Genomic DNA, 27,977 nt, shown 5'->3' with positions numbered 1-27,977 from the left:
GGTAGAGAGGCCGGCGCGCCGCGGGGGCTGCTGGGAAAATCTCGCCCGCGCCGCCATCTTGCCCTCCGGTCAGCCGGCCGTGACCGTGCTTCGGGGTCAGCGGGAGCCATGAAGCTGCTCGGCCGCGCGGGGTCCCTCTCGGTGAGCGCAGCCGGCGGGCGTGGGGAGGGTCCGGGGCCGCTCGTCAGCAAGGGGAGGCGAACCGGGGGTGCCCGGTGTGCGGGCCCGGGCCTCGGACTCCGGGCTGCCCTTCATTCCGCTGGACCCTGCAGGCGGCGCGGGCGCGGTGGGCCGGGCCGGTGCGGGGAGCAGCGGGGCCCCGCTGCCGGGAGGCCCGGGGACGGAGAGCGCGGAGGGGAAGCGAGCGGGCGCGGCCCCGCTGAAGGTCACCGCTGCGGGCGCCCCGGGACGTGGTGACCGCGCGTCTCTCCGTGTCCTTGGAGCCGCCGCCTCCGCGCCAGGGGAGGCCGCTGTCACTTGGGGAAGACCCGGCGGCACCGTCGTGTCCCCGGGCGGCGCTGGGTCTCCAGGGCGGGGGGCGAACGCTGTTTAAAAGTTCGGCCGGTCTGACCAGGGGTGGCGCAGTGGACAGAGCGTCGGACTGGGATGCGGAGGACCCAGGTTCGAGACCCCGAGGTCGCCAGCTTGAGCGCGGGCTCATCTGGTTTGATAAAAGCTCACCGGCTTGGACCCAAGGTCGCTGGCTCGAGCAAGGGGTTACTCGGTCTGCTGAAGGCCCCCGGTCAAGGCACATATGAGAAAGCAATCAGTGAACAACTAAGGTGTTGCAACGAAAAACTGATGATTGATGCTTCTCATCTCTCTCAGTTACTGTCTGTACCTGTCTGTCCCTCTCTCTGACTCCCTCTGTTTCCGTAAAAAATAAAAAAATTAAAAGTTTGGTGGAGGCCCTGGCCGGTTGGCTCAGCGGTAGAGCGGCTGCCCACGTGTGGAAGTCCCGGGTTCGAGTTCGGGTTCGATTCCCAGTCAGGACACACAGGAGCCTCCCCTCCCCCTTTTCTCTCTCTTTCCTGCTCCCACAGCCGTGGCTCTAATGGTTCGAGCAAGTTGGCCCCGGGTGCTGAGGCAGAACATCACCCCTGCCGGGCTTGCCCTGTGGGTCCAGGTTGGGCTGCCTGCAAGAGTCAGTCTCCCCGTCTCCCTGCCTCCCCGCCTCTCACTTAATGAAGATAGATAGATAGGTACATACATAGATAGATAGATAAGATAGGTAGATTTTAGATCGATAGATACAAGTAGATAGATGATATAGATAGATCAGATAGATAGATAGATAGATAGATAGACAGATACTAGATTAGATTAGATTAGATCTCTTTAATAGCCCGGCCTGGCTCAGTGTGCTCCCCAGGGAATAGTTGGCACTATCTGGAAGCATTTTGTGGTTGTAACAGCCTGATGCAGGAGACATGCTGCGGCATCTAGAGGTCAGGGGTGGCCGACACCCTGCAGGACACAAAGATAGCCGCTGCCCACACACACACACACACACACACACACACACACAGCAAAAACTATCCCACGTCCCACCCAGGATGCCAGCAGCACCCGCGTGTTTACTACCTGCTGGAGGGAGGTGCAGAAGGCCAGGCAGAGGGGTTTCCTGCGCTTCATGTTTAAATGCTGTAGATATGCTGTGGCTTATATAAATGCCCGTAACGTGGCCTGCAATTGTGTTACCTTTGCTGGCACGCCTAGACAAAGCAGTTACTAACCTTTTAGGGACAGCCTGTTAGACTGGCGAGAGCCCTCACAGTCTCCATTCCGTCCAGACCCACCTTCCAGTAGGGGGAAAAAATCAAAGAGAATAGTTGGAGAGTACCAATGTAAACAAATTGCAGCAGACTTCAAAGTTATTATTAATGTTTCTAATTAGAACATTTCACAGGAAAATAAACACAGGTATGAAAAGAGCTAATAAGAACTGGTTTGAGTGGCACAGATTATGGGAAGCACATAATAACGGTGTCATTGTGCAGGCGCATTTGAGGGGAAGGTCCCTACATCTCACTTAGCGGTAGAACTATATATTATTCGTGTTTGAACTGCCATGCCCACGGGTTTTGAATTTTAATTTTTGAGAAAGTAAGTCAAAATCACAAGTAGGGCTAAAACTAGACCATACTCTACAAACAAAATTGATGGTAAAGCAAAGCTAATTGTAATCTGTATTAAAAAGTACTCAGAGCAAATGAAAACTAGGACCGAGCCAGTGCACTGCTGCTGAAGACACAGTAGAGTGCCCACGGTCCCCCAGATTTCATCATTTCACCTCAGCATTAGCAAGTTTTATTTACTCTTAAATGCATATCCACTAGAAACTTTGTAAAAGGAGTAATTTAAACAAATTCTGTCATTGTATATCATTTGCCCCCCCCCAAAAAAAGGAGTCATTATTTAACATTTAAGAGAAATGACCATCTGCTTCTCTTCCTCTCCCTCTCCCCCTTCTCTCTCTCTTCCCCTCTCGCAGCCAGTGGCTCAGTTGGTCTGAGAGTTAGCCTCAGGCACTGAAAATACCTCATTTGATTCAAGCATTGGCCCCTGATAGGGGTTGCCTGTCAGGGCACATGTGGGAGTCTATCTCTCCTCTCACTTAAAAAAAAGTTTTCATTAATATACTTTGTCTTTTTTTTTTTAGAGAGAGAGAGAGACAGAAAAACAGGAAGGGAGAGAGATGAGAAGCATCAACTCATAGTTGTGGCATCTTAGTTGTTCATTGATTGCTTTCTCATATGCGCCTTGCCCCGGGGGGCTCCAGCCGAGCCAGGGACCCCTTGCTCCAGCCAGCGACCATGTGGTGATGTCTGTGGCCCCACGCTCAAGCTGGTGACCTCGGGGTTTTGAACGCATTCCCCAGAATCCCAGGCCAGTGCTCCTGTCAACTGTGCCACCACCTGGTCTGGCTGCTTTGTCTTTTTTTAAAACTTACTAAAATGATTTAAAAGGTGGTCATTTCAATAGGAAAGTAGACTAAAACTCTGAGACTCTTTGGGCAGGTAAGGGAAGCGTGATGCTGACATCAGCAAAGTGTAGGCTTGATCATTTCATTTCACACTTTTTCACACTCTCAGAGCCTTAGAGCTGGAAGGAGCCAGTTGAAGCTTTAATGAGACAGCTAAAAGACAGAAGAAAATGAGGAATTCTTTATGTGGTAAAAGTGAACACATACTCAGAAAATTATAAAACATTGATAAAAGAAATCAGGGAAGATACAAACAAGTGGAAGCATAGACCGTGCTCAAAGCAATTTATAAATTCAATGCAATACCGGTTAAAATACCAATGACTTACCTCAAAGATATAGAACACATATTCCAAAAATTTATATGGAACCAAGAGAGGACACGAATAGCCTCAGCAATCTTGAAAAGGAAGAATAAAGTGGGAGGTATCACATTTCCGGATATCAAGTTATACTACAAGGCCATTGTACTCAAAACAGCCTGGTACTGGCATAAGAACAGGCATATAAATCAATGGAACAGAACAGAGAACCCGGAAATAAACCCACAGCTCTATGGACAACTGATATTTGACAAAGGAGGTAAGGAAATACAATGGAGTAAAGACAGCCTCTTCAACAAATGGTGTTGGGAAAATTGGACAGCTACCTGCAAAAATATGAAACTAGACCACCAACTTACACCATTCACAAAAATAAAATCAAAATGGATAAAAGACTTAAATGTAAGCCGTAAAACCATAAGCATCTTAGAAGAAAACAGGCAGTAAGCTCTCTGACATCTCTCGCAGCAATATATTTGCCGATTTGTCTCCACAGGCAAGTGAAATAAAAGACAGGATAAACGAATGGGACTCTATCAAACTAAAAAGCTTCTGCACAGCTAAAGACAATAAGAACAGAATAAGAAGACAAACTATACAATGGGAGAATATATTTGACAATACGTCTGATAAGGGGTTAATAAAATTTATAAAGAACTTGTAAAAACTTAATACCAGGAAGACAAACAATCCAATCCAAAAATGGGCAAAAGAAATGAATAGACACTTCTCCAAAGAGGACATACAGATGGCCAATAGGCATATGAAAAAAATGCTCAACATCACTAATCATTAGAGAAATGCAAATTAAAACCACAATGAGATATCACCTCATACCAGTCAGAATGGCGCTCATCAACAAAACAACACAGAATAAGTGTGGCGAGGATGTGGAGAAAAGGGAACCCTCCTGCACTGCTGGTGGGAATGCAGACTGGTGCAGCCACTGTGGAAAACAGTATAGAGATCCCTCGAGAAATTAAAAATCAAACTGCCTTTTGACCCAGCTACACCACTTTTAGGAATATACCCCAAGAACACCATAGCACTGTTTGAAAAGAAGAAATGCCCCCCCATGTTTGTGGTAGCATTGTTCATAATAGCAAAGATCTGGAAACAGCCCAAGTGTCCATCAGAGGACGAGTGGATTAAAAAGCTTTGGTACATATATACTATGGAATACTACTCAGCCATAAGAAATGATGACATCGGATCATTTACAACAATATGGATGGACCTTGATAACATTATACGGAGCGAAATAAGTAAATCAGAAAAAACTAAGAACTATATGATTCTGTACATAGATGGGACATAAAAATGAGACTCAGAGACATGGACAAGGGTGTGGGGGGGAGGAGAGGGAGGGGGTTGGGGGGGAAATAGCACAAAGAAAACCAGTTAGAAGGTGACGGAAGACAGTTGGACTTTGTGATGGGAATGCAGCATAATCAAATGTCAAAATAACCTAGAGATGTTTTCTCTGAACATGTGTACCCTGATTTATCAATGTCACCCCATTAAAATTAAAAAAATAAAAAGACTAGAGAAAAAAAATGAACACACAGAATCTCGGTGTTCTTTCAGGCTCTACAAATCAAATAAGTAAAGGTTGAAGAGAGGCGTGGGTAGAATGGTGGGTTAATAGGTCCATAATCGGTTTATCAGCTAAGTGTTCTTATGAAGCTCTTGTACCACTGAACGCCGGCTCTGACTCGGGCTCGCTGGGTTGCAGTACACTTTTATTTTCTGAGAAATGTGTGTAACCTGTCTTTTTGTGTGTGTGTGTCTGTTTAGAGATTTTATTCCCTCAAAGTTGCTCCCAAAGTGAAAGGCACAGCCGCGCCCCCAGGAGCCCCTCTGCACCCTCAGGACCTGGAGGTGAGTCCGCTGGCCGCTCCCGCCCTTACACAGGCCTCAGCTCCTCGGTGGTAGAAAGACACTAATCACGTCTCTGCTTAACCTTGAACACAGTTTACCAAATTACCGAATGGCTTGGTTATTGCTTCTCTGGAGAACTATGCCCCAACGTCAAGAATCGGCCTGTTCATTAAAGCAGGCAGTCGGCACGAGGACTCCAACAACTTGGGAACCTCGCATGTGCTGCGCCTGGCGTCCAGCCTGGTGAGTGGACCACCGCCTCCGTGCGCTTAGACATGCGCTTGGTCGTACAGAAAAGAGAAGCTGAAGGCCTGTCCCTGTGTTGGTTTGCTAGTGATTAGTAACATTACTGCAGACTGAGTGGCTTAAACTGGCTCAGTTGATTCTCTCCGAGTCCTAGGGGTTAGCCGTCACACCCAGGGTGGGTGTCAGTACAGCCCTGCTCCCTTGTGGCTCTGGGGAGACTTTCTCCTGGCCTCCTCGGGGTCCTGGTGGGGGCGGCGGCCCTTGGTGGTCCTGGCCGGCAGCTGCTTCTCTCCAGTCTCTGCCTCTTGTCCCTCAGCCTTTCCTCCACGTCTCTCTCCACGTATTCTGTTCCTGCGAGGTTCAGGGCTCACTGACCCAGTGTGGCCTCATTTTAAATTCGTTTGAAAAGACTTTTCAAGTGAGGTTCCAGTCACAGGTTCTGAGGAGGCTGAGTCTGGGGCACACTATTCAAGCCTGTGCGGTCCCCTCATTATAACATGAAGAAACCACAGAGAACCTTTAGATTAGTGTCCTTGCTAGAGCATAAAAAATCAGTAAAAAATTGTTTTTAAAAAGAAAATACCAAAAATGGAGAGAAATTATTCTTTCTCTTATGCAAATCTCTTTCAGAACAGACTGATGAATCCAGTAAGCTTGTATTCGATAATGGAATTTTTGCCTAAATGTACTTACTGTAAAAATCTATACTTGTGTTTTTTGAGGAACTTTGTTTTATAATTCTTAAAGTAAAAAGGATCCCCTTTTCAGGTAAAGTCCCTTTGAATCTAATGACAGGTACTAGATTATGATACATTGTGCTGTTTGGGAAACAGCATTAAAACTACGTAGGAAACAATTATTCTTTCTCTTTTCAGACTACAAAAGGAGCGTCATCTTTCAAGATAACCCGTGGAATTGAAGCAGTTGGTGGTAAATTAAGGTTTGTTAAAAATAAGTCACAGGAAATAAATAGTGAAAACACCAGCTAACATTCTATCGTAAGGGGACTTTTCTAGGCGGTTAAGGACTTCTTATAGAAGGCAAGAAGAGAGACAGATGTATTCGACTACATCATGATGTAATACATCTTTATGCTCTGAAGTAAAAATTTCATTATCTAGGAGTAGACATTTGCAACATACATAATATGGAGAGGATTCTTTGGGAAAAGAAAGAATTACAAATTAGGAAAAGAACAGAGAGGAGGTGGACGTTGCACACCCGTCCGAGCTTTTCTGTCTGGAGCGGTCAGTGTGGGGGAGCCGGACTCTGGAGCGGTCAGTGTGGGGGAGCCGGACTCTGGAGCGGTCAGTGTGGGGGAGCCGGACTCTGGAGCGGTCAGTGCGGGGGAGCCGGACTCTGGAGCGGTCAGTGCGGGGGAGCCGGACTCTGGAGCGGTCAGTGCGGGGGAGCCGGACTCTGGAGCGGTCAGTGCGGGGGAGCCGGACTCTGGAGCGGTCAGTGCGGGGGAGCCGGACTCTGGAGCGGTCAGTGCGGGGGAGCCGGACTCTGGAGCGGTCAGTGCGGGGGAGCCGGACTCTGGAGCGGTCAGTGCGGGGGAGCCGGACTCTGGAGCGGTCAGTGCGGGGGAGCTGGACTCTGGAGCGGTCAGTGCGGGGGAGCTGGACTCTGGAGCTGCTGGTGGCAGTGCAAGTTCACACACAGCCCTTAGCAGAGAATCCAGGAGCATCTAGTAATGCTGAAAGTGAGCACGTCCTACGACCTAACGGTTCTCATCCACACGCACCAAGGTGTCTGCAGAGCCCGGAAGCAGTCTCAGCGCCTCTCTGTGGGGAAGTAGATGAAGTGATACAGGGGCTGCTCGGACTGCCACGGAGCAGCTAGGGAGGGGCTGGGTCATCCACACGCACCAAGGTGTCTGCAGAGCCCGGAAGCAGTCTCAGCGCCTCTGTGTGGGGAAGCAGATGAGGTGATACAGGGGCTGCTCGGACTGCCACGGAGCAGCTAGGGAGGGGCTGGGTCTGCACACTGACTTGCAGACAAACACGAGGTGTTGTGGGCAAAGGGGCATCAAGATGTTTTTAAGGTCTCAGGTATGTATAATTTTTTAAAACAAAATAGTGGCATGTAATGCCAATGAGTATGTTTGTCTCTAGAGTGGGAGAGGGAATTTGCCTGGGAATGGTACAAAGAGATCCTCAACTTCAGTTGTCTTTTTTTTTAAGTTGTGGCAAAATGTACATAATGTAAAATCTACCACTTTTGAGTGCACAGTGCTATGGCCCAGTGGCAGCAGCGGCCTCACCACTCTCCATGTGGGGGCGTTCCTGCAGCTGTTAACACACACTCACACACACACACACACACACACACACCCCGCCCCCCAGCCCTGCTCCTGTGTGTCTCTGATTCTGGCTGCCCTGGGAGCTCGTGTTAGTGGAATCGTACGCTGTCTGTTCTTTTGTGACAGATTTCCTTCACTTAGCACAATGTCTTCAAGGTTCATCCGCGTGTGATGTGTCAGGATTTCTTTTTTCACGTTATTTGCTGTTTTCTTTTTTCATCTTTTAATGTTTATTTTATTGATTTTGGGGGGGTACGGGGGGAGGGGGAGACAGGAACATGGATCCTTTCCTAATGTGCCCTGACCAGACAACCTCTGCACTTCTGCACAGCCCTCTAACCAGCTGAGCTATTCGGCCGGGGACGTTTGCCATTTTCTTGCTAAAAGAATCTTTTTAGCCTTGGCTAGTGAGATCAGTCAGTTAAGAGGGTCCTTCTGAAACAAGACTGTGGGTTCAATCCCTGGTCAGAGCACACATGGGAAGCAACCAAAATATAAATGCACAACTGAGTGGAACAACAAATGCTTCCCTTCCCCCTCCTCTCTGTCTCTCTAAAAATCAGTGAAAATTAAGCCCAGGCCAGGTGGTTTGGCGGTTGGAGCGTCGTCCCAGATCGTGGAGGTTGCCAGGTTTGATTCCCTGATCAGGGCAGCTCGATGTTCCCGTCACTCCCTGCTGCGACTCTCAAAAAAAATGTGTGTGTATGTATATATGTACGTATGTGTAATATGTATATCTACACACACATATATCCAATATTTTTTATTTCTCAATTATAGTTGACGCAGAATATTACATTCATTTTAGTTACACAACTTAAGTTTTTTTAATATTTTTAAATTTTGATGAATATGTGTATTTGGTACATTATTTTTTTCCCAAGGGACTGGTTAATTTAACAAATATAATAGGAGAACTTCTGTCCTAGAGGGATAGCACGGTTGGTTAGAGCACTGTTCTGATGTGCAGAGATTGTAGGTTCAATCCCCGATCAGGGCACATACAGGAACAGATCGATGTGTCTGTCTGTCTGTCTCTCTCTCTCTCTCTCTTTCTCTTTCTCCCTCCCTCTCTCCCCCTGTCCCCCGGTCTCCCTCTTTCTCTCAAATCAGTAAATAAGTTTGTTGTTGTTGTTTTTAAAGGAAAACTGATTTGTATCATTCTCTGTGATTTATTGACAGTGTGACTTCGACAAGGGAAAACATGGCCTACACTGTGGAGTGCCTGAGGGATGACATGTGAGTGCCTGTGTGGGCAGGCCTGGGGCGTGGGGGTGGGCGGGCCTGGGGCGTGTGCGGGCGTGGGGGTGTGCGGGCGTGGGGGTGTGCGGGCCTGGGGCGTGTGCGGGCCTGGGGCGTGGGGGTGTGCGGGCCTGGGGCGTGTGCGGGCCTGGGGCGTGGGGGTGGGCGGGCCTGGGGCGTGGGGGTGTGCGGGCCTGGGGCGTGTGCGGGCCTGGGGCGTGGGGGTGGGCGGGCCTGGGGCGTGGGCGGGCCTGGGGCCTGGGGCGTGGGTGGGCGTGGGGGTGGGCGGGCCTGGGGCGTGTGCGGGCCTGGGGCATGTGCGGGCCTGGGGCATGGGGGTGGGCGGGCCTGGGGCGTGGGCGGGCCTGGGGCGTGGGGGTGGGCGGGCCTGGGGTGTGTGTGGGCCTGGGGCGTGGGCGGGCCTGGGGCCTGGGGCGTGGGGGTGTGCGGGCCTGGGGCGTGGGGGTGTGCGGGCCTGGGGCCTGGGGCGTGGGCAGGCCTGGGGTGTGGGCGGGCCTGGGGCGTGGGGGTGTGCGGGCCTGGGGCGTGGGCGGGCCTGGGGCGTGGGGCTGTGCGGGCCTGGGGCGTGGGCGGGCCTGGCACGGCTGCTCTTAGAGAAGTTCTGTGCTGCTCAGTTCTGCCTGCGGCACCAGGACCCCCAGCATGGGTTTCGACTGGTGATTTGCCGCGTCCTGGAAACACGGCGCCTACCACAAGGCCTCATGGTGAACGTGGAGGTGTTGCAGTTACACAGAGTGGGTGTTGGTTTTGAATTTTCGGCTCCTCATTTGTGCCTCGGTGTCTCTGCAGCGAGATTCTGATGGAGTTCCTGCTCAACGTGACCACGGCCCCGGAGTTCCGTCGCTGGGAGGTGGCCGCCCTGCAGTCTCAGCTGAGGGTGGACAAAGCGGTAGCTTTTCAGAGTCCGCAGGCTCGTGAGTGCGTTTTCCGACTACACCCAGGGCGGCTGAGAGAGCGGGTTTTTGGGAAGATCACTTTACAGGAAGGAAACACTGTTGTTGGTTTTTTCTACTTGGGTTTGAAAATACCTTTTCCAAAAATCTGTCCAGTTCATTGTTTTGTTTCTAAACATTCACTTGGTGACTCCTTTTTCCTCTTTGATTGTGGAGCCCGGGACAGGTGTTTCGTCCCCTCCCGTGCTTTTGTTTGTTTGTTTGTTTTGCTTCCACCAAACGAATCGTTGGTGCTACTGACGTTACCATTTACTGTTACAGTATATCTACTGTTACTGTTGGGCTAACCCACCTCTGTTGGGTTTTTCCAAAGCAACTTACTTAACTTTTTAAAAATAATACCTTTTTTGTATTCACATAATGTTTAACTATATAATCTTGACAAACACAACTAGCCAAACAGTCTGTAAACAAGCTCCACGAACTCTTGGAAACACACTGCTTGTGGTGGGAGCAGATGTCCAGGTAAACTGCTCAGGTCTATGCAGACGACCTGCTGAGGGGCTCGGGCACCGTGGGCTTCGCTCACAGTGCAGGCCTGCCGCAGGAGACCCACTCACTTTTTTTAAAGGAAAACGGTCCTCCCCACCCCAGCCGTCCCACCCTACTGAGCTCGTGCCCTGTGGAAGGCTCTCTGGGCTGCAGGAAGCCTGGGCCCACGCTGCATTCTTTCTTCAGAAGGCTCTGGGGGAAGACCAGGCGAGGTCAGAGGGTAACAGGCGGCCCACAGGTGGAGGCAGACCTCAGGGAGCCTCGAACCTGTTACTGCTCTGCCGCCAGCTCTGAGCAGGAGGAGACTGACCCTCCTGCCCAGCTGGGCCCCTCCCACCACACCCAGGCCCAGTAGGGACAGCTACAAACAGCGAATAGCAGGGAGCTCCAGTCAGGTAGCCCAGGGCCACTTAACACAGGGGGTCCAACATCAACCTGCACCAGAACCCCACCCAAATGGACCCAGAACCAACACAACCAGAGTGGGCTTCAGCCCACACCAGAGCGTGACGTGACCAGCCACCCAGGTGGCCCAGGCTGCGGGAGGTTCTGACAGGCACCAGACCCTGCTGGGCACAGCTCCGCCTCGGACAGGCTGCACCACCGCTCACAGTGACCACGTCTGTCCTGAGAGCCAGCCGAGGACGAGCCCCGCCTGGACGGGCTGCAGCGTTCCAGACTGAGCTACCAGAGGAGGCCCACGGCCCCACAAGACTCTCCCTCCAGAGCATGGAACTCGGGGGGTCTGGAAGATGCACCCCTGAGCCCCCACAGGACACTCCCTCTGGAGCATGGACCTCGAGGGGTCTGGAAGATGCACCCCTGAGCCCCACAGGACACTCCCTCCGGAGCATGGGACTCGGGGGGTCTGGAAGATGCACCCCTGAGCCCCACAGGACACTCCCTCCGGAGCATGGGACTCGGGGGGTCTGGAAGATGCACCCCTGAGCCCCACAAGACACCTAGGTCAGAGCCGTCGTGACAGGTCTGGGGTTGTGACAGATCTGCCTGACAACAGTCAAGCACAGAAAGGCAGAGGCAGGCCTGTCGAGAGAGGGTCCCTGTCAGGTGTCTGCAGCACAAGGAGTGCTTGGTTCCCGTTAGTGTTATTTCATGGTGAGACTTTGTCACAAAGGAGCACAGTCTTTGTTACTCTGGACTCGGCCAAAGAAATTGATAGAAGGGTGAAATTTAGAAAACAATGACTTCCGTGTCCAGAGCAGCTTCTTCCCCACTCGCAGCAACGAGGCTCCGGCCCTCACCCTTCCCGCCTGGTCCACTGTGGGGCCCGCTGGTGGGTGTCCTGCTTGCAGGTCCCCTCAGCCCGTCTCACGATGCTGTGACGGTGACCCAGACACGGAAATCCAGGGAGAACCCCTGCAGGCTGCGGGTTCTCTGGGACGAGGCCCAGACTGGGACTTTGCTTACGTGCTGACTCGCGTGACCTGGCCCCTGGCGTCCTGCTCTGCCCTCTCCCCCTCAGCTGCACTTCCCCTGTGACTCAAATTGTCACATTGCTACGCCTTTGTCTCCGTCCTCTCTGAGATGCCAGTCCCAGATCACGCACGGGGCAAACGCCTGCTCATTCCGTAAGACTCGGCCCAGGTCCGCATCTGCCCCACGATGACCGAAGCTGTTACGTCCAGCTGCTCTCTAAGTTCTGACAGTGTTGCTGTCTTTATTTAAATTGCCTTTCATAACTGCTGGTTTGCTTGTTTCACAGGTATCATTGAAAACCTGCATGCCACGGCTTACCGCAACGCGCTGGCCAATTCCCTGTACTGTCCTGACTACAGGGTCGGGAAGGTGACGTCCGACGAGGTACCGCTCGCGTGCGCTTGTGCTGTGCTGGCAGGCTGGGCGGAGCACTCAGCTGCCACGGCGGCTCTGGGCCCAGCACTCTCCATAAGTTGTTAGCATGAAAGGGCCACGTTCATCACAGAAAATTCAGAATACAAGGACAAGCAAAATGAGCAAAAATACACATCTCAGATGCCTGCAGGCACCCAGAGTGGATATGTAGGCTTGCTGTTTTCTAGACTCTTCTGTGTGCATGTGTCCTGATACCAGCATTGAAGTGTTTGAGGGTCACAATCGTGACTGAAGGTGTCGCCTTTGTGGAGGTCAATTACTGAGGCAGCAGAACAACAGCCCAGAGCGGAGCGTTCCTCTGTTGTGGCCTCGTTTATAGTTGTGAGAAATCAGGAACTAGTTAAATATCCAACATTGTGGAAATAGTTAAATAACGTTACATATCTGTAGAATGAAACACTATTCGACTCTTCAAATTATTAATTGATGTGGAAAAGTTTCACAGTGTGTTGTCAAGTGAAGAAAAAGCAATTTATAAATACTTCACACCAGGGGCTCCTGTTTTTTAAAAACAGGTGTGTGCTGTATCGCAACTATACTTTAATAAACAAATAATAATAAAGTATGTGTATCCTATATAAATACCAAGATGTTAATCAAGATTATCTCAAATTATTAGCATTTTTAAAACATGTCCCTAGGCTAAAGGAAATCCTAAAGAAATCAGTGCTACTGATTCAAATCAAATTATTGAATAATGCTAGCACTCAATAGAAAAACTTCAACAGAAAAAAGAAAGTATGGATATTCAGAGTGACTCCGTATTTGTAGGGCACAAAAATTTGATAACGTGATTAAAAGTTCAGTCTGTCCTGGTTAGTCTCAACATTCTGACCCATTCCCAAGGAGCCTTGCTGCCAATTTCTTCTACCCACACCCAGAAGGAATATTTACCACCACAGATACACTGAATGTGTGGCTGTGTCTATTTGTACCCTACATAAAAGGGTAGGGTTTTTTTTCTCTTACCCTGAGGACCAGTTTCCATTCCCTTGAGCAGCAGTGCTCCTGTTGAGAGCACGTGTTTAGGCCCAAGTCTTGTATGTTAGGTCTAAAATAATCCCAGTGTGCACCAGTGATTCTCAAATCTTACTAATTGTCAGGTCACGGGGCGGGGTGGTGGTTTTAAATAAAGGACCACGATTCCGATTGAGCTGTACTAATTGATCAGTTCGTACAGGGGGCCTAGGAATGGGGTTGGGTGGGGAGACAGTGCCAGCGTGTTTTTGTTTTTTAAGCTTCTCTGATCATTTTTTCACCACCAGGTGTAGATGGGATACCTCGTGGCAAGGTGGGTGTGAGACGCACAGTGAGGGAGTTGTGTTAGCACCACCACAGAAGGTTTGCAGTGCTCCAGTGCTGCTGCACAGTGACGGAGAAGCCTGTGGTGTGAGACGTACAGTGAGAGAGTTGTGTTAGCACCACTGCAGAAGATTAGCCGTGCCCCAGTGCTGCTGCACAGTGACGGAGAAGCCTGTGTGCTGCTTCAATCTCAGTGTCATGAAAATGATCGACTGCGTTCTTTTTTTTCAAGGTCAAGCCAGGGTGTGCTCTAATTTTTCATTCATTTTTTTATCCCTTTTTCTTTTTTCAGTGACAGCTTTATTGAGATGTCATTCACATAACATGCAGTTTGCCTAGTCACAGCCCACAATTCAGTAGTTTTCCTGATAATCACAGTCAAGTAACCAGCAGCACCACATTAAGGTGTAGCTATTTTAAGCCCTAGTTTTAAAATAAAATCTGGGTGGTACTTGATCGTTAGTCATAGCAGCTGTTAAGGGAGTGTTTTTCTGGTGAGCGGCAGTTGTACGTTTCTACCACTTTTATATGTTTATACGAGTATAACCTAATACGTGTTTTTAACTTCCTCAGTTACATCACTATGTTCAGAACCATTTCACAAGTGCAAGAATGGCGTTGATCGGACTTGGTAAGTTGGGAACTGCCTGCCCGTCAGTTCGCTTCTGTAAGAGGAGTCTGGAATCAGGCGAGCACAGGATTGAACAAGATTTCACGACTCAGTCCTCCGTTCATGTCTCACAAGGCAGTATCGTGAGATTTTTTTGTTTGTTTGTTTTTTTATTTTTTTTTTACAGGGACAGAGTCAGAGAGAGGGATAGACAGACAGGAATGGAGGGAGATGAGAAGCATCAATCATCAGTTTTTCATTGCAACACCTTAGTTGTTCATTGATTGCTCTCTCATACGTGCCTTGACCGTGGGCCTTCAGCAGACCGAGTAACCTCTTGCTTGAGCCAGTGACCTTGGGTCCAAGCTGGTGAGCTTTTTGCTCAAGCCAGATGAGCCCGCGCTCAAGCTGGCTACCTCGGGGTCTCGAACCTGGGTCTTCCGCATCCCAGTCCAACGCTCTGTCCACTGCGCCACCGCCTGGTCAGGCAGTATCGTGAGATTTTAATTGCTGGTGTTTCTTTTCCCTTGGAAAGCAGAATCCAACACTTGACTGTAAACTTCTAGTTTTAATTCATTACAGTATTTGCAAAACCTGTGATAAAGGGCAGGTTTCTCTAGGCAAAGTGCTTTTACAGGTGCCTTTTTAAAAACAAGTACAATTTAACTGTACTTAAAAATAGACAAAGGGTCGAACAAGCAGTCTGGGGGAAATGTGTGTGTGTGTTCAGCTGTCACTGGAAGAGGTGTCGGCCTCACAGTAATTGAGAACATTTTATCTCTGAGGTTGGCAGAAAATTAAAAGGTTGCCACTGCCTAGTATTATGCTCAGTATGGAATCAGTAGGCACTCAGAAATTGTTGGTGGGACTGTAAACTGATAGGACATTTTTGGAGGCCTCTTTGAGTATGTGAAAATTCTAAATGTTTATGCTCTTAGACCTAGCAGTTTTACTTTTAAGAGTTTATCCTGCAGAAACAGTCATGTTTACAAAGTAGTTGCATAAGACTATCATTTGCAGTATTGTTTTTTGATTCATTTGTTTTATAAATAATAGCTTACTTGATGTATAAAAATTCATATGCCATAAAGTTCACCTTTTTAAACTGGACAGTCAGAATTGTGCAACTATTCCTACTGTGGAATTTCAGAACATTTTCATCATCCCCAACAGAAGCCCTTTCTTAAAAAGAGAGAGAAAAGAGAAAAGAAACCATACTCACCGGCAGTCACTCACTCCCGTGCCTCCTCCCTGCCTCTGGCAACCGCTGGTCTACTTTCTGTCAATACAGAGTTGACTCTTGTGGACGTTTCACGTGAATGGCACCATGTGCTAATGTGACCTTTTGCAACAGGCTTCTTTCACGTGGCATACTGTTGCAAGATCTCTATATGGTAGCAGGAGCCAGTGTTCCCTCTGCTGGCTGAAAAGTGTCCACAACCACGTTATTCATTCACATGGGGGTGGTTTCCTCCTTTTAGCTGTTGCGAATGTAAACATTTGTCTATAATTGTTTGCTAGCTTGGCATACCTGTTGTTCACTGTTTGAGGGGTGTGCCAGGGAGTAGCCTTGCCAGGATACACGGCAGCTGTCTGACCGTCTGAAGAACTGGACTGTTTGGGGGGTGTGCCAGGGAGTAGAGTTGCCAGGACACACGGCAGCGCTCTGACCGTCTGAAGAACTGGCGGCTGCTTTCCCTGAGAAGCTGAGCCCGCAGCACACAGCCTGCCGATTCCTCCACGTCCTCAGCGAGGCGTGTTTTCTGCCGTGTTGATCCCGGCCCTCCAGACGGGTGTGGTTTTGGGTTCTGGTTCCCTCATGACTGATGCTGTTGACCTTTTCTTTGTGCTCTTTGGCCATTTGTGTATCTTCTTTGCAGAAATGTCTATTCAAGTCCTTTTCCATTTTTGATACAGGTTTATTTTTATTATTGAATTATAAGACTCCTTTTATATATTATGGATACTAAAACCTTATCAGATACATGATTTGAAAATTTTTTCCCATTCTTGTCTTTTTACTCTAAAAAGTGTCCTTTGATAGCCTGACTAGGCGGTGGCACAGTGGATAGAGTGTTGGACTGGGATGCCAAGGACCCAGGTTCGAGACCCCGAGGTCTCCAGCTTGAGTGCAGGCTCATCTGGTTTGATAAAAGCTCACCAGCTTGGACCCAAGGTCACTGGCTTGAGCAAAGGGTCACTCGGTCTGCTGAAGGCCCACGGTCAAGGCACATATGAGAAAGCAATCAATGAACTAAGATGTCGCAACGAAAAATTGATGATTGATGCTTCTCATCTCTCTCTGTCCCTATCTATCCCTCTCTCTGACTCACTCTCTCTGTCCCTGTAAAAAAAAAAAAAAAAGGGTGTCCTTTGATAGTGAATTATTATATTAATAGCCAATTACTGGAAACCTGAATGCCCGTAAAAGAGGGATTGATTAAATAAATGATGGCATATTTATATAATGGAATTATTTTTTTAAATCTTTTTATTAAATGAGAGGTGGGATGGCAGAGGGACAGACTCTTGCATGCGCCCCAACCAGGATCCACCCAGCAAGCCCCCTACCAGGGGATGCTCTGCCCATCTGGGGCCACTGCTCTGTTGCTCAGCAGCTGACCTATTTTAGCACCCAAAGCAAGGCCATGGAGCCATCCTCAGTGCCTGAGGCCAACTTACTTGAACCATTTGAGCCATGGCTTTGGGAGGGGAGAGAGAGAGAGGAAGGAGAAGGGGAAGGGTGGAGAAGCAGATGGGCACTTCTCCTGTGTGCCCTGGCCGGGAATCGAACCCGGGACATTCACACACCAGGCTGACGCTCTACCGCTGAGCCAACCAGCCAGGGCCAGTGGAATTCTTTATAATCATTAAAGCAGTGGTCCCCAACCTTTTTTGGGCCACAGACCGGTTTAATGTCAGAAAATATTTTCACGGACTGGCCTTTAGGGTGGGACGGATAAATGCACAAAATAAAATTATGCAATAAGCGTAAAAACTGGTATTTTTAAATATAATTGTTGAACTTACGAGACGTGTCAAGAATGAGTCTTAGACAGATTGTAACAGAGGGAATCTGATCGTCTTTTAAAAATAAAACATCGTTCAGACTTAAGTATAGATAAAACAGAAATAATATAAGTTATTTATTTTTTCTCTGCGGACCGGTACCAAATGGCCCACAGACTGATACCGGCCTGTGGCCCAGGGGTTGGGGACCACTGCATTAAAGGTTTGATATAGACCACTGACTTAGATGTAAGTTACAAAGGATAAGTTTAAAACAAGATCAATAGAGTAACACCTTTTTGAAAATAAAGAGAATATTAATACATAGGAAAAAGTTTTAAGTGAATATGTCATAAACTAAATGGATGGAGAATGACATTTTAAAGGAAGGGGAGGGACTCTTGTTTACTGTTTGTTTCTGTAATATTTAAATTGTATAATTTTTAAAATAGTAGATGATTGACAGCTGTGTTCTAGAAGTTCTAGGTCTAGCTCGTTTTCTTTCTGCTGGAATAGGTGTGAGTCATCCTGTTCTGAAGCAAGTTGCTGAGCGGTTCCTGAACATGAGAGGCGGGCTGGGCTTGGCCGGCGCGAAGGCCCGGTACCGTGGAGGTGAGCGCTCTGTCCTGCGGCAGCTCAGCCCTCCCAGGAGCTCCCCTCCCCCTTGCGTCAGAGAGGACAGGCCTGATCTCCCCCAGTGCGTCAGAGAGGACAGGCCTGATCTCCCCCGGTGCGTCAGAGAGGACAGGCCTGATCTCCCCCGGTGCGTCAGAGAGGACAGGCCTGATCTCCCCCAGTGCGTCAGAGAGGACAGGCCTGATCTCCCCCTTGCGTCAGAGAGGACAGGCCTGATCTCCCCCTTGTGTCAGAGAGGACAGGCCTGATCTCCCCCGGTGCGTCAGAGAGGACAGGCCTGATCTCCCCCTTGTGTCAGAGAGGACAGGCCTGATCTCCCCCAGTGCGTCAGAGAGGACAGGCCTGATCTCCCCCTTGTGTCAGAGAGGACAGGCCTGATCTCCCCCTTGTGTCAGAGAGGACAGGCCTGATCTCCCCCGGTGCGTCAGAGAGGACAGGCCTGATCTCCCCCTTGTGTCAGAGAGGACAGGCCTGATCTCCCCCGGTGCGTCAGAGAGGACAGGCCTGATCTCCCCCTTGTGTCAGAGAGGACAGGCCTGATCTCCCCCGGTGCGTCAGAGAGGACAGGCCTGATCTCCCCCAGTGCGTCAGAGAGGACAGGCCTGATCTCCCCCTTGTGTCAGAGAGGACAGGCCTGATCTCCCCCGGTGCGTCAGAGAGGACAGGCCTGATCTCCCCCGGTGCGTCAGAGAGGACAGGCCTGATCTCCCCCTTGTGTCAGAGAGGACAGGCCTGATCTCCCCCGGTGCGTCAGAGAGGACAGGCCTGATCTCCCCCGGTGCGTCAGAGAGGACAGGCCTGATCTCCCCCGGTGCGTCAGAGAGGACAGGCCTGATCTCCCCCTTGTGTCAGAGAGGACAGGCCTGATCTCCCCCAGTGCGTCAGAGAGGACAGGCCTGATCTCCCCCTTGTGTCAGAGAGGACAGGCCTGATCTCCCCCGGTGCGTCAGAGAGGACAGGCCTGATCTCCCCCAGTGCGTCAGAGAGGACAGGCCTGATCTCCCCGGGTGCGTCAGAGAGGACAGGCCTGATTGCTGATGCCACGCAGCCTCAGCCAGGAGGGAAGGAGTTAGCTCACGGGGTGTTGTCTGTTACACGTGGGGGGCGGGGAGGTGAGAGCACCGGCCTCGGTAACACTAGGTCTCGTGGGTGCACGCAGTGTGGTCCAGAGCACTGAAGACAAGACCGGTGCTGACCCGCCCCTCTCTTCCCCCGCCCACGTGGCCACAGGTGAAATCCGAGAGCAGAACGGGGACAGTCTGGTCCACGCTGCGTTTGTAGCAGAAAGTGCGGCTGCAGGGAGTGCGGAGGCCAATGCGTTCAGCGTTCTCCAGCACGTCCTCGGCGCTGGGCCCCACGTCAAGAGGGGCAGCCAGGCCACCAGCGCGCTGTGCCAGGCTGTTGCCAAGGGGATTAACCAGCCGTTCGATGTAAGTCTGAGCCGCAGAGAGCTCTCCTGGTGTCCCCAGAGGCTCGGTGTGCACAGTGCAGAGCTCCCTCCTGGTGTCCCCAGAGGCTCAGTGTGCACAGTGCAGAGCTCCCTCCTGGTGTCCCCAGAGGCTCGGCGTGCACAGTGCAGAGCTCAGGGTCCGCTCCGACGTCCGCCTGCTCTGAGAGTTTAAGACAAACGCAAAACCGTTACCAGGTTGAAGAGACCACAGGCTGGTTCTCCCACTTCAGTGGGTCTGCCAGAAACTTACTGTAAACTGCTGTTCCCAGCCCCTGTAGAGAGAAAACTTAAAAAGTCAGGATCCACACTTTAGTTCCCTTTAGAATAAAGTTTTAAATATTAAATTTTCCCCTAGATTCTAATTAGCCTTTTTTCCCTAGATTTTCTTTCCCCTCCTGTTCTATGGCCCCTTCCTGAATCTCACTGCTCTCTGTTCTGATCAAGTGCAGGGTTGCACCAGGAAGCTCCTTCAGCTTAAGATTAAGTTCCAAAAGTGGTGACGTTTGATGATAGAACAGTCTGTGCTCCTCTACAGGGCATCTTCTTGTGACAGTGAGGAAAGGACACTGTGGATGGCTTGATTGGTCCGAGCAGCAGCATCAGGTGCTAAAAATAGCTCAGTTGATGTGGACACCGGCCTCAGATGGGGATTGCCGGGTGGACCCCAGTCAGTGCATGCGGGAGTCTCACTCACCTTTCTTCCTCTCACTTGAAAGGAAAGGGGAAAAAAACACTATCTTAATTATTTTAAATTATACCTAAATTAAATTTGCTGCTTTATAAATTTTCCTCCAGATTGTCTTTCTCCTGGTTCATATTCTACTCTCTTTTTTTTTCACCATCAAATGTTATTGATGCTTTGAGGTGGCTGGACTTCTAACCCTAATCCAGTGACGTAATTTAATAGAAATTCCTACTTCAGAATTTGGCCAGAAATTTAAGAGTGCGAGTAGGATAGTCCCAGAATGATCATTCGAGTGATTGAAGTGCATTTTTCTTCATGCTCTATGCCTTATATGGGCTGAGTCAGGGGTTCTCAGAGTTTTAAAGTACATCAGAATCACCCGAACATTAGTTAAAAATGAGGGCCCCCTCCTGTCTACAGGGACCCCTGAGTGGCTCCTCTGAGCAGGACCCTGGAAGCTGCATTCTCAGTGACAGCGCAGGTGCCCCACGCGAACACCAGGAACCTTATCCTGGGCAGTCACGTCACCTTCAGGGGCTTAACACTGGTCACAGCAATAACCCTGTTGTCCGGAGGCTCAACTTCCTGCTGCCTTGGACGCAGGAATAACGTCCACCAAGAGGAAATTTCTCCCTCATCTTGGAACTTGTCTGTAGAAGTGAAAGCGAATTGGTGAAGAGGAAGTCGGCAACAACAGGGGAGAACGCAGCTTTGGTGCCGGAGCCCACAATCCATAGTGTTCACGAGTTCACAGCTGTGTGAAAAAATAGGGTAGAAAATACTCTGAAAAGGTGAAAGTAAGCAGCTTGTTTTGGAAAGACTCAGATAAGTTACAGCCATCAGAGGTCGCCTGCAAGCGAAGGTGTCAACCTTTGCAGGGGGCGCAGGGGGACGGAAAGGTCATCTGAGGCTGCGGTGTTTGTCCAGACGGCCTGAGGGACTGCCCTGCTCTCCCGGCAGAGTGACCTGCAGTCAGGCTCCCTTTCCTTTCAGGTTTCCGCTTTTCACGCCAGCTACTCGGACTCGGGACTCTTTGGGATCTACACGATCTCGCAGGCTGCGGCTGCGGGGGATGTAAGTTGCACATCGCCAGCTCGAACGCGTTTTTTCCCCGTTGACGTGCTTGCAGTTCAGTGTGCGATGTTCGAATGCCGTGATGTGTCCGAGCTCTGTGACGGCCGGTGTGTCCGCTGTGCAGGCCCCGGGCGCGTGTGTGCCCACTCTTCCGGGAGAGGGGAACGCTTCCCAGCACTCGGGCTCTGTCTCAGGAAGTGGCGCGGAGCTGTCTCTGGGACGTCCGGGTGGAGAGCTCAGGCGAGGTGAAGGGTGGAGCGCGGGGTCCGGGTTGTGTTGCAGTCACGGCTGGTGTGGAGGACGAGGAGAGAGGAAGCTCCTTGTACCCGGTGCTTTGAGGCGCTCTGTGGGAGAGACCACCAGGTGACTCAGGAAGACGGCCAAGAAAACAGGGAGGAGGAGAGAAACTGGTACAGGTGGAGGCCAGGAAAGAGGGGTTGATACCATTCTGATCTGCTCTGGATCAGCATCCTTTTAGTCACCACAGAGAGGTCCGATAGTTTGAGCAAACGAGGACATCATTAGCGATGGTATTAGTGTTCACCAGAATGTTGGACTGAACAATAATTGATAGTATTGAGGAATGAATGAGAGGGAAGAGAGGCAAGGTTTGTGTAGACAGACGGAGCTTGACCTGCAGAGGGCGGGGTGGGGGTGGTCTGTCAGCCGGGTCTTCACGGAGAGCAGCGTCACTAGTGGAAGGAGTGGAGAACCGAGCGGACTGGAGACGGGACACCGGAAGTGGATCGTGTCTGGAAAAGCAGGACCAAGCATGGCCCAAGATACAAGGGGGCGTGTTGGCCTTGGACATGGAGGCCCAGGTGGGAGAAGAGGATGTCAGGACGGGAGGGCGGCACCCCTGCTGAAGCAGGAGGCGGGGGCACGTCTGGGAGCAGGAGGAAGTGGTGAGGTTTCGGGCAGGTGAGCGCCGTCAGCAGCGCTGCGGCGTCCCCTCGAGGTGTGACCAAGTCACAGTGCAGACTGGCAGGTCTGAGCTCCCTTCCGCAGTGTTCGCCAGCCAAGGAGAGCGAGGGAGCAGCGGGTGGGTCCGAGCCCAGGCGGGGGTCCTGCTGAGTGGGCGGGGCCGAGCCCAGGACGCGGAGGTGGCGAGAGGCTTGGGGACACTGGCGAGAACGAGGGAGGGTGCGTTCCGGGGTCTTGGCTCGCCTGAGACGGGAAGCCGGACGACCTCACAGATCAAGACCGAGACTGCGGCAGCTAGCGGGCTTGACAGAGCGGGAAATAGGACGTGTGATCTGAGACCTGGGCCGGGTTTTAGACTTGAGGGGGGGGCAGCCCCAGTCACAGCCAGGCCTGGGGTGGCTGACATGGAAGGAGGTGAAGGCCCTGGAACTGAAGGGATTGGGAAACACTGGGGAGCACGCTCACAGTGGTGCCAAGATTGGGATGAAAACCAGAAGGCAGTGTGTTAATTTACTTGTTCAACAAAAATATTTCCAGGTCCCCGCTCCCCACTCACGTCACTGGAACTGGATCCCGCGTGCAGACAGGCTCTAACCTGGCCGTGTGGGTCACTGCTCCTCGTCTGAGCAGCGAGGGACAGCGGTGTGAGTGGCAGGACCGAGGCTGAGGAAACCAGAGTGCGCCATCGTGGCCGGCCGTTAGACGCCGTTGGCTTTCCTCAGCCCTGCCGCCGTCCCTGCCACTTACGCTGGGAGAGGCTTCGCTGCTGGGTCCTCTGGCTGCACCCGCAGCTGCTTGATGGAACACATAGTGACCTGTTTGTTTTTTCTTCAGATTTTATTCACTGATTTGGGGGAGGGGGGGAGAGTGGGAAGCATCAGCTCCAACTCACAGTCATTGCTTCTTGTATGTGCCTTGACCGGCAGGCCCGGGGCCTCGAACCGGCAACCTCAGTGCTTCAGGTCAGCGCACTCTACGTTGCGCCACCATTGGTCAGGCACATAGTGACTTGATACTTCCAGATGGATGGTCTGCTACACTGCTCACAAACATTAGGGGATATTTCAGAATAAATGTGAAGCGATAAAATAACCCCCAATGTTTGTGAGCAGTGTATTTTCTACCATCTAGCGTGTGTTTTTGCCTCAGAGGGGCGTTTGCTTGCTGCAGAGGCCTCTGGCACTGACCGGCAGTGACCTGCCCTTCATTTCTGTCCTAGGTCATCAAGGCTGCCTACAGCCAGGTGAAAGCGGTCGCCCAGGGAAACCTGTCCAGTGCAGACGTCCAGGCGGCCAAGTAGGTGTCCACATTGGCATGTGCTCGGTGCACCACTTACCTGAAAGTCACATTTTTGTAGGCAAACAGTATTGAAATATATGCACAGAAGGATGGAAAGACAAAAGAATTAACAGGAAGGGGAAGCAGACCTCGGCCCTGGCCCAGAGGTCGTCGTCAGCACTTGGTTTATTCTCCCGAGCATTTTCATTCACTTTCAAACACTGTATATATACTTATATCCTGTTAAATAGTATGTTTACTGTAGAACGTGGAAAATTACAAACATATGTGATCATTCATTACAAATGATTGCTGTTTATAACAGTTTCCATTTCTTTAGATTATTAAAAATTGGTCATAAATAGTATTAATTGGTATATCAAAATATACTTAGTGGACACTTTCTGCAGTTGGAAATTATAAACTATAAAAGATCCTTTGGGCTGAGCAGGTGGTGGCACAGTGGATGAAGCGTCAGCCTTGGAGGCTGGGACCCAGGTTGGAAATGACCAGGCCACTGTCTTGATTACGGGGTCACTGGCTCAGCTGTAGCCCCCCAGTCAGGGCACATATGAAAAAGCAATCAGTGAACAACTGAGGAGCCCCAATGAAGAATGGATGCTTCTCTGCTCTCTCCCTTTCAGCCAGTCTGTCCGTCCCTGTCTGTCCCTCTCTCTGTTTCTCTCTGTTTCTCACACACACAAAAAAGATACTTTGGGTTTAAAGCATTTTTATTTTACATTAATCTTTTGGTATAGATTCCCGACTGGATTAAAAATTGTAAATACTATAATGAAAGTCTGTACTTTAAAATATGTTTGTTTATATAATTTTTTTTTAAGTGAGAGAGAGAGGGACAAACAGGGATAGACAGGAAGGGAGAGAGATGAGAAGCATAAATTTTTCATTGCAGCTTCTTAGTTGTTTGTTGACTGATTTCTTATACAAGCCTTGACCAGGGGGCTACAGCCGAGCCAGTGACCTTTGGCTTGAGCCGGCGACCCTGTGTTCAAGCTGGCGACCTGGGGTTTCGAAATGGGATCCTCAGCGTCCCCGCTGACGCTCTGTCACTGTGCCACTGACTGGTCGAGCTGCGTATTTGTTTTTATTTTTATATTCAAGTCACATGTAAAAAGGTATACCCGCTACAGTCACACCACCAGTACAGAGTGCCTGCTCTGCCGTAGCCACTGGCACTTTCCTTTTCCGATGTGACACCAAAAGTATCTGATTAAAAGATCAAAATACTCATCTCCTATTTGGAGAATTTTAAAATCTCACTGTCCCTGTTGAAAGTGCTAACAACTCCTCTAAATCAGTGGTTCTGGGAGTTTTCTCTTAACTGAGACAGACTCTGGGCAGAATTGGAAATCAGCTTATATTTTCTTCTCCTACAGCCATTTACAACATTAAACTTTTACTCCAACCATCTAGGATAATTCTTTTTTCTTTTTTTTTAAGTGAGAGGAGGGGAGATAGACTCTTGCATGCGCCCCAACTGGGATCCCCCTGGCAACCCCGTCTGGGGCTGATGCCTGAATCTCCCAAGCTATCCTCAGTGCCTGGGACCAGCACTCGAACCAGTTGAGCCACTGACTACGAGGGGGAAAGACAGAGAGGGAGAGAGGGGGAGGGGGAGAAACACGTGAGCCCCGACCGGGGATTGAACCCAGACGTCTGCACGCTGGGCCAGTGCTCTGTCCACGAGCAAACTGGCCAGGGCCTTAGGACAATTCAGACAGCCTTCATGGTCACAAGTACGTCCACCCAGCAAGTCTGACAGTGAGTTAGGAGTCGGGGGAATGAGCAATGGGTCACCTCCGCTCCCGTTGGTGTCACCACTGTTGGACAGAACACACTGGGAAGCTGCCTCCTGTCGGCGGGGGCCGCCGGGCTGTTCAGTACCCTGTTCAGTACCGCGTCCACCGGACCACGCCGACAGCACAGCTGTGCGGCCGCACCAGACACGGCACGCTGAGGGCACATCGGAACTCTGGACTTACTTCAGGAAAATCTGTTTTAAGTCTCATTTGTTTAAGAAAATGCCTTTTAATATGTCACAGTATTTATAAGGTATGGCAAAATGTAGAAAATGGAATTTCAGCTTTTAATGCTAAGTATGTTTGTTGCTATTCCGACGGGGCGATGCGTTTTCCTGTGGGTCCTTAGTCTTCCTACAGGGAAAGGAAGTGAGGTGTCCTTGCTGCGGGGACAGACTAGTGTCTCTTAGTCAAGTTTATTGTCGGTGAAATCTCTCTCTAATTAAGCTGACAGTTTGGTGAAACAGCTGCTTCTAATTATAATTATGATTAAATGGACGTCTCGCTACAGTATACCAAATGAAGATAGTTTGAGAGCTAAATTACTCAAGGGCCTTATCAAACACCAGCTTCTTTCTGGGAGAATTACGAATTGGATTTTGTTTTATTTCAAATTGATGCTTTTGTGCCCATGTTGAAGCTACTAGGACTTGTAAGACCTGTACTGTCCTTACCCACCTGCCTGGACGTGACTTCCTGCCCTCAGTGAAACAAATCCCAGCACAGAGATGGGGCGGAGTGGGGGCGGGGTAGCTACAGAATTGCCCCCCGACATTCTGCTAAGTCCACAGTGCCTTGGGAGCACTTCAAGTTACTTCCAAAGGTATCGATTGCTTCACTAATCATAACTTTACATTAAAATAGTTTTAACTAGATCTAAGTTCTAGTCCAAAATCAAAAGGCAATCTGTTCGGTTTTTCTGTATAATCTTGAGCTGACAACTTTCTAAATAATGTAAGTAATGAAGCAGTGAGCTGAGGAAAGAAGGGGCCGGTAGCCCTTGGAGTTCAGAGCAGGGACCCGTGAGAGGGCAGGAGCCTGTGGACACGTTGCCTCGCTCTCTACAACTGGCTTCTGAGCTCCACCCCTTTGTCTGGACAGGAACAAGCTGAAGGCGGGGTACCTGATGTCCGTGGAGTCCTCTGAGGGCTTCCTGGACGAGGTGGGGTCCCAGGCCCTGACTGCTGGCTCCTACGTGCCGCCTTCCACCGTGCTGCAGCAGATCGACTCGGTGGCCGACGCCGACGTCGTCAACGTAAGCAAAGGAGGGCTCGGGGCTTGGTCCACTTTCCGAGGGCGCGCGTAAGCTCCCTTGGGCTGCGTGTGTTGTTGTCACGGTGTTTGGTGCCTGTCTGCGCAGCGTGGAGGCAGACGGGCTCACGGCCGTCAGCTGCGGTAGCTTCCCTGTCAGTTCAGGGTGCAGGCTTCCTCATCCGGCTAAATCGCCTTCAGCTCACACTGTTGTACATCTCTGAGGCTAAGAAGAGTCAAATGTTGGCAATTTGATGGCTCAGACTAATAGTTTCCTCTTCATGTCCAAGAAACAGTCTGTCCTGCTGTCCTTCACGTCCAGCGTCTCAGGACTGTCTTGTCTGTCCTGCTGTCCTTCACGTCCAGCGTCTCAGGACTGTCTTGTCCGTCCAGCGAGGACCTTGTCCTGCTCCTGCTCTATTTCCCACATGCGTTATTACTTCCTCCTAGAGGAGCTGTTTTGAGAGCAGTGAATGTGTCTTCCACTCCTGTTTGTACCCCTGACGGTGCCTAACAAGTACAGGAACTACCGAATCAATCCAGGATCAATAGGGTTTCCCAGTTCTTTCTATATGAGAAATTCCTCTACCCTTCCGCTGTCAGGGTCTTGGCCACTCTCCCCAACAGGTCCACCTTGCATGGGGACAGGGGGTGGAAAATGTGACGGTCTGTTTCAAGGTAATCCGGACATGGTTTCACTTGGCTCCAGGTTCATTACATCCTCTCTCCAAATGTCCTCGTCTTCTGTGCTGTTCCCTGAGTCCCGGCCCGCCCCACCACCGTCCATCGAGAAGATGGCCTGGGAGTGTGGGCACTGATACCCATGGTCTCACACGTGACCTGGACAACCAGCCCTTCCGTTTCCATTGCTTTTAGAGAGAGAGGGAGGGACACAGACAGGAACATCGGTCTGTTTCTCTGTGTGCTCTGACTGGGGACTGAACCAGCAGCCTCTGTGCTTTGGGACAGCACTCTAACCAACTGTATATCCAACCACGGCTAAACAGCCAGCTCTGAACGTAAAGCTAGGGACATAAAGAATACTAAGCATAGAAAAGTAGACGTTTAAGTTAACAAACGGTGTATTTTTATTAACTCAGACCCTGTGCCTTTGTAATACAGAACAGGAAAGTGCAGCCCTGCCCAGGACTGGCTCTGCCATCCCCTGCAGGGTCAGGGAGGTGGTCCTCTCCTGCCTCCCCCACCCAGTCACACGGGGCGGGGCACCCCCAGGAACAGCTGAGCGTTTCCACAGAGTAAAAGAAGGCAGCAGCCCCTCCCGTTGTCAGTTCCACACGAGCGTACAGAATTGCTGGCTGAGCCCTCTCCCTGAGGGGTACTTGGTAATACATGCTCTCCTTCCCTGTGTTTCTTTCTCTGTCTGTCTGCGTCAAGGCTGCAAAGAAGTTTGTTTCCGGCCAGAAGTCGATGGCAGCAAGCGGGAATCTGGGGCACACACCTTTTGTGGACGAGCTGTGAGCCGACACACACACAGCCAGGAGCACAGACACGGGAAGCCATTCGTGTTTTCTTTCAGGACATGAAATACCTTAAAAAGTGTAAGTGCGGGTGGCTGCTTCCCACCCAGCAAAAGTCAATAAAACGCTCCACGTGTTT

At 50.5% G+C, this 27,977-nt stretch overlaps 1 protein-coding gene across 1 annotated transcript; it reads left to right on the top strand.

Moving 5' to 3' along the window:
* LOC136334966 (cytochrome b-c1 complex subunit 2, mitochondrial) lies at positions 1 to 27,976 on the top strand. The gene is made up of 14 exons (XM_066275903.1): positions 1 to 141; positions 5,107 to 5,190; positions 5,284 to 5,433; positions 6,312 to 6,376; positions 8,924 to 8,980; positions 9,794 to 9,918; positions 12,173 to 12,270; positions 14,197 to 14,254; positions 17,759 to 17,854; positions 19,109 to 19,308; positions 21,007 to 21,087; positions 23,231 to 23,307; positions 26,211 to 26,364; positions 27,756 to 27,976. The coding sequence occupies exons 1-14, from the start codon at positions 109 to 111 to the stop codon at positions 27,837 to 27,839; spliced, it is 1,362 nt and encodes a 453-aa protein (XP_066132000.1). The 5' UTR covers positions 1 to 108; the 3' UTR covers positions 27,840 to 27,976.
* Position 27,977: the final 1 nt, after the last annotated feature.

Source organism: Saccopteryx bilineata, chromosome 4 (assembly GCF_036850765.1).
Source record: "Saccopteryx bilineata isolate mSacBil1 chromosome 4, mSacBil1_pri_phased_curated, whole genome shotgun sequence".
NCBI classification, from domain to species: domain Eukaryota; kingdom Metazoa; phylum Chordata; class Mammalia; order Chiroptera; family Emballonuridae; genus Saccopteryx; species Saccopteryx bilineata.
Note: the sequence above shows the minus strand (reverse complement) of the source record. Positions and strands in the feature narration are given on the sequence as shown.